This window comes from Grammomys surdaster, unplaced genomic scaffold (genome assembly GCF_004785775.1).
Source record: "Grammomys surdaster isolate TR1022 unplaced genomic scaffold, NIH_TR_1.0 99, whole genome shotgun sequence".
In the NCBI taxonomy this organism is placed as follows: Eukaryota; Metazoa; Chordata; class Mammalia; order Rodentia; family Muridae; genus Grammomys; species Grammomys surdaster.
This window is the reverse complement of record NW_021604578.1, coordinates 260,611-269,801: the sequence shown is the minus strand read 5'-3', so window position 1 is coordinate 269,801 and position 9,191 is coordinate 260,611. Positions and strand designations below refer to the sequence as shown.

At 43.2% G+C, this 9,191-nt stretch overlaps 1 protein-coding gene across 4 annotated transcripts in view; it reads left to right on the top strand.

Annotated features, from left to right (window-relative positions):
• Positions 1 to 254: 254 nt before the first annotated feature.
• Positions 255 to 9,191, top strand: part of Paip1 (poly(A) binding protein interacting protein 1) — a 27,746-nt gene continuing 18,809 nt past the window's right edge. Inside the window, exons 1-2 of one of the 4 annotated variants that reach the window (XM_028784081.1) lie at positions 255 to 462; positions 1,841 to 2,004. In XM_028784081.1, coding sequence (XP_028639914.1) covers positions 1,906 to 2,004 — 99 coding nt within the window. In that variant the 5' untranslated portion in view covers positions 255 to 462; positions 1,841 to 1,905. Of the gene's footprint in view, positions 463 to 869; positions 1,383 to 1,840; positions 2,005 to 9,191 lie in introns of those variants that run through there. The other 3 variants (XM_028784074.1, XM_028784070.1, XM_028784078.1) reach the window with 3 other exon arrangements.

The window sequence follows — 9,191 nt, the reverse complement described above, 5'->3', positions numbered from 1 at the left end:
GACGGCGACGGCAGAAGAAGCAGGAGGGGAGAAGCGGACGTGCAATGGAAGGTAGCGTCAATTTTCTAAGAAGTTCCTGGAGGGCAAGACAGAAGGGCAGGGAGGAGGCTTGGTGGACGTGACCGTGTGTGTGTGTGTGTGTGTGTGTGTGTGTGTGTGATCACACCTTCACGCCTAGCGGGAACTGGAAGGCGGGGCGCGGTAGCATTCTGTTTGCACTCCCCTCCTCCGCAGACTACCGGGGAGACATCTACTGGGCTGTGTCCCGGGCCTCCTTCGCCGCCAGGCCTCGGGGTTCGGCCGGAGCGCTATCCCTGAACACACCTGCGTGCCCACGGAGGTGCGCGTCGGCGAACCCTGGCGCTGCGCCCACGCCCCCTCCCCCCGGATTATTTTCCTGGCCCCAACCGTCAGTCTCGCACTTTTCTCTAGAGGAACCAGAGAGAAGGTCGGAGTTGCCCGGTAAGCGTCCCCCCCCCCCCCCCGGCTATCCCACAGCCCGACCACCGAAGCGGCCGTCAGCGGAGCCGCCTGCTGGCCCGGACGCCGCTCGTCCAAGCGGCGGGGTGAAGCCGCGGCTGCCCGCCCACCCGCTAGCTAGCCACCCAAGCCAGCTCTCCGCTAACGCGAGCGGCAGTCTCCAGCCGGCGGGAGGGCAGCCGCGCCCGGGGCCTCCGGGCCGCGGGGGGCCGCTGTGACCCGCCTCGGCCCCACTGCGTCGCGGGCGGGCAAGGGGGCGGGCGGGGGAAGCAGGGCTTAAGGGTGAGCGTCCGTAAAGCCGAAGGGAGCCGGGGAGGCGGGCGCTGTGCTGCGGCGCGTCGGCGGGGGCCCGGAGCGCGGAGGACCGAGCAGGGCCCGCCGGCCTCCTCCATGAGGCCTGAGTGAGGCGCAGCGGTGACAGGCGGCCCTCGGCGCCTCCCGCGCGTCCTAATCGGAGCAGCGGCGGCGGCCCCGTTGGAGAGCAAGGAGCATGTCGGACAGTTTCGATCGGGCTCCAGGTGCTGGTCGGGGCCGGAGCCGGGGCCTGGGCCGCGGAGGGGGCGGGCCTGAGGGCGGCGGGTTCCCGAACGGAGCGGGGCCTGCGGAGCGGTCGCAGCACCAGCAGCCGCCGCCGCCGCAGCCCAAAGCCCCGGGCTTCCTGCAGCCGCCGCCGCTGCGCCAGCCCAGGACCGCCCCGCCGCCAGGGGCCCAGAGCGAGGCCCCCGCCGGCTCCGCGCGGCCTCCCCGGCCTGGGGCGCTCCCAGGTACGGAGCAGCTCGAGGGGCCCCGGTGCTCCTGGGCCAGCTTTCCCCCGCGGGCCTTCGCGCACGCCGAGCCCCGGCGCGCCGAATCCGCCCCCCGGTTCTCCGAAAGCATTCCCCGAGGGGCCGGCTCGGCACGGGGTAGGGACTAGCCAGGAACTGGGGTTTGGAAGGAGGTGGTGGCTGGAATCCTTTGTGCGCTCCGGCTGGGGGAGGGGCCGGGGCCCGGTGCTCGGTCTGGCGTCCCGGGAGGAAGTCAGAATCGTCTACCGCTCCCTAGTGAACCCGGGGCCCCAGGCGAACATCCACTTCTTAACCAACTCCTTACGAGAGAGGGAAGGGGTGGGAAAAGCCCTGGAACCTTCGTTTTGGAGGCAGGTACCTGCACTCACGAGCCAAAGCAAGGCTATTGTTCCGTTTTGCAAGCTCTTTGTACGACTCGTAAGGATCTTACGTTTTGTATTTAACTCCTAAAATCCGGAAGTTCTCAGACGGTTTCTAAATCTGTAGTAAGTTGTTATATACAAAGGAATGAATACATCTAGCACTGCTTTTTTTTTCTCTTTGCTTTTTTTTTCTTTTGCCTTTTTCTTTCTCAGAACAAACGAGGTCCCAGAAAGCTCCACCTAGTTCACAGGATAAAACCCCACAGCAGGACTCGGCAATGGCTAAGCCCCAGGTGGTCGTGGCCCCGGTGCTAATTTCTAAGCTGTCGGCGAACGCCCCCGAATTTTACCCATCAGGTTATTCTTCTAATTATACAGTGAGTACATTTTTTTTAAAACCTCCTACAACTCTTGTGTTAAAACTGTTGGAATAAAAGTGGTTATTCTTTTCACTAGAGTATGCTGGCTGCTTTCTGTACTACACACAGAAATATCTTATTCAGCGAAGTCATGATTCAGGAATATAATTTGCAGTTGTGTTCGAGGTATTAGAATGTAAGCTTGTGAGACTAGGAATTCTCGTCTGGCTCGTTTCACTGTTGTGTTCCTAGTACTTAGAAAGAATACATAAAATAACAAACCTGGTATGAAAAGCCCATTGTCAAGCATATTTTCAATTTGTAAAACTGAAATCCACTTCAGAACCTTCTAGATAACCTGTACAGTGAGTAGCAAGGAAAGCTTCCTTTAATTTGATTTTAGTCACATTGCAGAGTATTCAGTGTGGCTTTGAAGTAAATTAAATAGCTGTTGTGCTGTAAATGGGAAGTGTCATGAATATTGAGTGTGTGTCCATTATGTTAAAACAATGTTTTTGTTGCAGGTTACATATTATATGCAGAAATATTGTAAGCGTTTTTTGATTGGTTGGGTTTTGTCTTTATTTTGTTTGTTTTGACTGAGGCAGGCAAGGCAGTTGTTCTGCCTCAGCCCTCCAAATCTGGGATTAAAGTTATAACTTCACCATGCTTTATTATATAAGCGGTTTTGGCAACGAGTTTACAGAAATATAATATACATAGGTATAAAGAACTTTCCACACTTTAAATCTTTGTCAGTAATGCAGCAAATCTTAATTGGTCCTAGTTTTCAGATTAGTAGGAAGCATAAAGCATGCTTGAAATGTGTATAGGAAGAAATAAATTCATGTGCTTGCTAAACTCAGGTGAGTCAGTGTATACAGATTAACATTAGAAAGGGGAGGGGATAATAGTGGTGGCCTGAAAAGATGATTGGTAATACCTTAGCTGGAAGTCTCTCTTACTCTCTTTAGTTTACTGCAAACACAGTACGAACAAGGCTCAGCTCAAAGTTACCACTCAAGACAACTATGACAGCCAAATAGAAAAGTATCAACATCCGCTAAGCCCCATTCATCCCTAGAATTACCACTCATGCCTAAAGGTAACCACTGAGCTTTTTTATTTTAAGATAGTTTTGATATGTATTCCTTTTTTTTTTTTTTAAGATTTATTTATTTTATTTATGAGTACACTGTAGCTGTCTTCAGACACACCAGAAGAGGGCATCAGATATCATTACAGAAGGTTGTGAGCCACCATGTGGTTGCTGGGATTTGAACTCAGGACCTCTGGAAGAGCAGTCAGTGCTCTTAACTGCTGAGCCATCTCTCCAGCCCCTTGATATGTATTCTTAATTATCCTTGAACTTGATATCCTCCCACCCCAGCCTCTCCGGGCTGGCCTGTTCCCAGTATTTGGATGTGAGTACTAACTCACCATTTGGACAAAGTAGTTTTCCAAAGCTTACATAAATGAAGTATTTTAGATTGTTGTTCTAACTCTACATCTAAATTTATATTGTAACATAATAATTTGAGATAATTTATTCACATCACTTGACTGTATCAAGGTTCCATTTGTTCATTTATCAATAGATAGGTTCTATTTTGGGGCTGTTGTGCTGTCTCTGTCTGTGTCCTGACTGATATATGCCTTTATTTCTGCTTGGTAAAAATAGAAGTACAGGCCAGCCTGGTCTACAGAGTGAGTTCCAGGACAGCCAGGGCTACACAGAGAAACCCTGTCTCAAAAAAACCAAAAAAAAAAAAAAAAGTAGAAGTACAGTAGCCAACATTAATAGAATCAGCCATCGTCTCTAAGAAGACCTTCCCAGTCTACACTCCTCACAGTGTCTGATTTGCCGCTTGCTGTTCTTTCTAGTCAGCACTGGGTATTTTCTGTTTAGCCATCCCAGTGGTTATGGTCTCTTAAAATTAATGATTGCATACTTTTTATAATCTGTATTTGGTTCTCTTCATGTTTGACCAGTGTGGAGACTGCGTTTTGTAGAAATAGAGGCTCTAGACATCTTTTAGCTTTGGGATTAGACAGGAGACAGTCTGAGTGTGGCAGGAAGGACCGTTGATTTGGTGAGGAAAGCCATTGTTCCGAAGATTAAGTAAGAGTAGCTTGGCGTGTTGTCAGGGTTGTATTTGCTCAGAAAGGGAAGGAACCATTGAGTAGTTGAATAAACCCTTAAGAATAGTTGCTTTTTAGCAGCCAAAACCAGCTACCCATTTATTTTCTTTCCTGTTGCTGTGGACTATTTTATCATGGGAGGAATATAGTTTGGTTTTTTGTTTTTCCTTTTCAAAGTCCTGAGTAAAGTTCAAATGACCCTTCAATTTTAAGTATATTTGTTTGTGTGTATGTGCAGGTGAGTGTGTTTGTCTGAGCAGGCCAGAGGGGTCAGATCTTTCTTGTTGGAGCTGGATTTACAAGATGGTTGTGAATGGCTAATGTGGATGCTAGGAAAGGAACTGGGTCTTCTGCAGGAGTGGCACATGCTCTTCTTTCTTTCCCCCTTAATGACTTATTTTTATGTGTATTAGTGTTTGTCCTGCATGTATGTTTGTGTGAAGGTGTTGGATCCTCTGGAACTAGGATTATATATGACAACTGATCGGCCATGTGGGTGTTGGAAATTAAACCCCAATCTCTGGAAGAGCAGCTAGTACTCTCAAACACTGAGCAACCCCTCAAATCCTGTGTTATATGCTCTTAATCAACAAGCCATCTTCTCTACCCCTCCACCACTGCCTTTGAATCAGTGTTGTATTTAAGAATTCTTTGGTATATTTATTAGTGCAACAGTTTCTCTATTCAGTGTACCAAAACAAATTATGAACTAGAAGCTTCTTTGGCCCTGTCTGACCTTTTTTTTTAAAAGACAGTTTTAATTAGTTGCCAGCATTTAAATTGGATATTGAAAAGTCTATATTTACTAGTTTCTGTTCAGATCATAAGAAGTAGCCAGAGTGGACTGGACTTCTGAGAGCAAAATTGGTTGAAGCATAGTGGGATGAGCATAACTGTCTCCTCCCCGAATGACTTCCTTGTTGTAATTCTCTTGAATTTCATGGATGAGTGCTTGGGCTTGCTACTATGCCCCAGTACATTTTCTCAACTTTACTAGTTTACACTAGTATCTACTCATAGTCCACGTTAAATGTTTTTCAGTCCATTTAGTACAGAACAAGAGAATCCTCATTGGTCTCAGCTCTTCAGATAAGTTCCTATAAAGGAATCTTTTCTGTATAATAGCCATGTTCCAAAGTAAGCTAGACTCACAAGTTCCACATAGAGTTTAATACTTATGCTGGGTCAAACACTGGTCAGATAGTACACAGCAGAGAAAACTGTCTTTATGGAAGCTCTTCTCTAGAAATCTTCCTGTTTTCAGAAATCCTTGAGTCTGTTCTTTTATACATAATTGGTTCAGTGAGATGGCCCCACAGGGAAAGGCACTTGCTGTTGAGCTGGTGACCTAAGTTCAGTTCCTGGGACCCACATGATGGAGAACCAATTCTCACAAGTTGTCCTCTGACTTCCACAAGTGTGCACACGTGCATGCGCATAGAAAACCTTTATGGTGGCTTTTGGTGTGCCTTTTTAGTTACTGTGCTCTTAATCTTAGTCCTTGCTCTAGTTCTGCTGCTAGAATTTCCTCCCTTTCATACTGTCTTAGCAAGTTACTGTATCCATCTCTTCATGGTTGCTTCTTAGACAAATTAATGACTGAGTATTTAATCATAGTTTACTTACCAATAAAAAGGTTCCATATAGGATCTCATCAAACACTTGTTAAGAGATGAAAATGTTAGTATATCACCACACCATCACCATCAAAAAAGCTTTTTTCCCCTCTAAAAGTATCTTCCTTCAAGTTACTACTGCTGCTTTTTTTTTCTCTTAAAAAAATTATTGTTGGTACTGTGTAATGCTTAATAAATGCAAATGTTTGCAGTTTGATCCCTCTAGGTATGTTGATACTATTTTTATGACTGTAAATGATGTTCCTCTGTTTTTAAATGTGTAGTCATCTTAACCTGCCTTCATTTTAGGCCCCAACACAGCATAATCTGTTCAGTTTAAAAAACTGTGCTATTTCCTGTGGTATATGTCAGAGTTACCTTTAGTAGTCTTTAATAAAATCTATTTTATAGTTCTATTAGAACTACGTATTTAATGTTACTAGTTTTGTGCTGTCTTTGTGTATAATCTCCTTTACTTCCAAGACTTTGCACCCACCATTCTTTTTCAGACTGTAACTGTGACCCTCACCCTGGGCATCCCATTCCTCACTTAGCTGTCCTTTGATTTCTGAGCTGAAAGTTCTCTATCGTCCTTCTTCTCAGATTGAAGCCTCTCATGTTTTTCCATGTTATTACCTTTGTGAATCCTGCCTGCTCCCAGGTTCTGATACTTTCTCATGTACAAATAACCCTCAAATCTCATTCTTTAGAACTCCAGGCTTTGTAGCTCCATTTTTTTTAAAAAAAAACTTCATAAGGATCTCATATTTAAAGTATAAAACATTTATCTTCTCTAGATTTTTTTTTTTTTTCTAACAGGGTTTGGGCAGAAACTTAGCTGTGTTGACTCACCTCCTCATCCTTTTCGTGGTTCAGTCCAGCTAACCTAAGTAGTCTGAATTATTCCAGTCTCAGTCTCTGCTCAGGTTCCTCTCCCATTGCCTGGGATTAGGTTCTCCTAACAGTGCAGTGCATAGTGACTACCTTCATGAAAGGTATATTTGTAAAGTAGTGGTCCCTCATAATCTCTTTCCATAGAATTCCAAGGAAAACAAATATTCACTGGGAAGTTAGCTGTCTCCATGTTGAAGGCAGAAGTCTTTGAAAAGGTCTGGTGCTAGAGAAGTGTTGTAAGCTGTGACTCAAGCATAGGAGGAATGCCTCTGTTCAGAATACTCTGTAAGAGTGTGTACCTAGGTCTCTCCTCTGTTTGTTCAGAGCAGCTTTGCTTTACTTACCAGACTTGAATTCTGTTTTAGAGAGTTCTATTGACTTTATATAAAGCTGAAATTGGACACTGTAAACTGTGCTTTTGTTGCTGTAAATGACATTTGATAGAAAAATAAGTTGTTTCAGCTGATATTTTCAGACTCATGTCATTATATTAATATGATTCTTTTGACTCTCTAAAACTAACCACACACACCAAAACCTTATTAATTCTGAAACTCTGAGATAGGTAATACACATATCAATATGTGTGTTTTTATGCTTAACTGCTTTCACAACTGTTCAGTAAAGTGGAAGTATGTATTTATGATATGAACGTGTTTTCACTCCAGATGGTTAAATTGCAGAAATGTTAGGTCTGTACAAATAAGTCCCTTTCCTTAAAAAAAAAAGATTATGTATGCTCTTTTTATTTAACAGATTATCTTGGGACTGTTTCTGGAAGGATGGATATGTATATCCTGCCATATATATTTTGTATATCAATTCTGTCTTGTTTTCTTAAGTGGCTATATATGAAAGCACATTATATAAATGTAATTTAATCTTGCTTATAGATTGTTAGATATGTTTCTTGGTAACAGGCACACTTTTTTCTTTTTTTTTTTTATTGGATGTTTTATTTACATTTCATATGTTGTCCCCTTACCCCATCCCCCACCCACCCAGGACAGATACACTTCTATAGTGTCAAATTTGTGTTCTAAGATTTTGAGAATAGTTTAGAATATAAAAGTACAATTTTTAGTAGCTTTGTTATTATATACAAATTATTTGACTTGTGTGCAGTTTATCTTTGTATAAACTCCCCCCTCTGCATTTAATTAGCCTTCTTAATCTGTCACCAAAAACAAAGCCTGATCTGACTCCTAACAGCCACTATCCCTTCCACCCCTGTTTCAGTATTGACTTTCTTCCTCAAAAGTATCAAGCCAAGTCCCTCCTCTCTCTTTGGAACCAACATTCTGCATGTGCTGCTGCATAGGATATCTTGCCACCAATTTCTGATGAGTTGTGAGGGGATTTCGTTTTGCATGTTTTGTCAGTTCAGGTGTTAGTTCCTACTTTAATTTTTTTTAATAATCTGTTTTATTTTATATATATTGATGTTTTGTTAACATTAGTATATATGGACCACATGCATACCTGGTGCCTGAAGAGATCAGAAGGCGGCACTGGATCCCCTAGTACAGGAGTTAAACAGGTGGTTATAAGCTACCATGTAGATGCTGGGAACTAAACCCACATCCTCTACAACAGCAACAAGTGCTCTTAACCACTAAGCTTTTTCTACCAACTCCCAGATATTGTCTCTCAAGACTCTGTCTGGCCATGCTTTCCATAGTTACTTCCACAACTGAATGCACCGTGTATCATGGTATTATGAGAACTTTAATTTTGCCTGCTGTACACAGCAGGTACTGTATCTTAGAAGTAGTTTGAGCACCTATATAGTTTGTCACTTAGCAGGCACTCAGCATGTAGTTTGATTTGAGATTCAGTCTTATTGTGTAGTCTAGACTGACCTGGAACTACTGAGCAGTCGGTCTAGTGCTGGAGTTAGTGGTGTGTCTCTTGAAGGGCTGTGAGGTACCGTTCTATCAGAAAGAATAGCTCCATCACAGGAAAGTTTGACCTTGTGTACTACTTTTTTTAACTCACTGACTCTAGAACTTATAGTCCTTCATAAACTGCTTCTTTGTTTTTCTTATTATTTCTAATTTGAGTTTACTTGAAAAAGGATAAATCTCATCAAGCTTGTATGTATTTGAGGATAACAGATAAACTTTAGTATGCTTTGGATAGTATTCCATGTGATGAGAGCAAGAAGGATGTTATTCTAGCCTGCTGTAATTTTGCATAATTGTATCAAGACTCCTGACATTAATTATAAGGTTAGCAGTTACCAAAAATGGAATATTTCAGTGGGAAAAATAGTATTTTAAAACTACTGCTACTATCCAGATTGGTTGGAAATCTCATAAAGCATCCAGAAAGTCTCTTGCCATGTACATTATGTTGTAATTTTATACTTAAACATTTAAATATGTTTCTCCTTCCTTGGGTATCAACAAATAAATGACATAGCATACTAATTTTGGGGGGTATTTTTTTCTTTCGATTCAGATGTAGTCTTAAACATATACAAGGGTATACAGAATAGTATACTATACTATACTATACTATACTATACTATACTATACTATACTATACTAT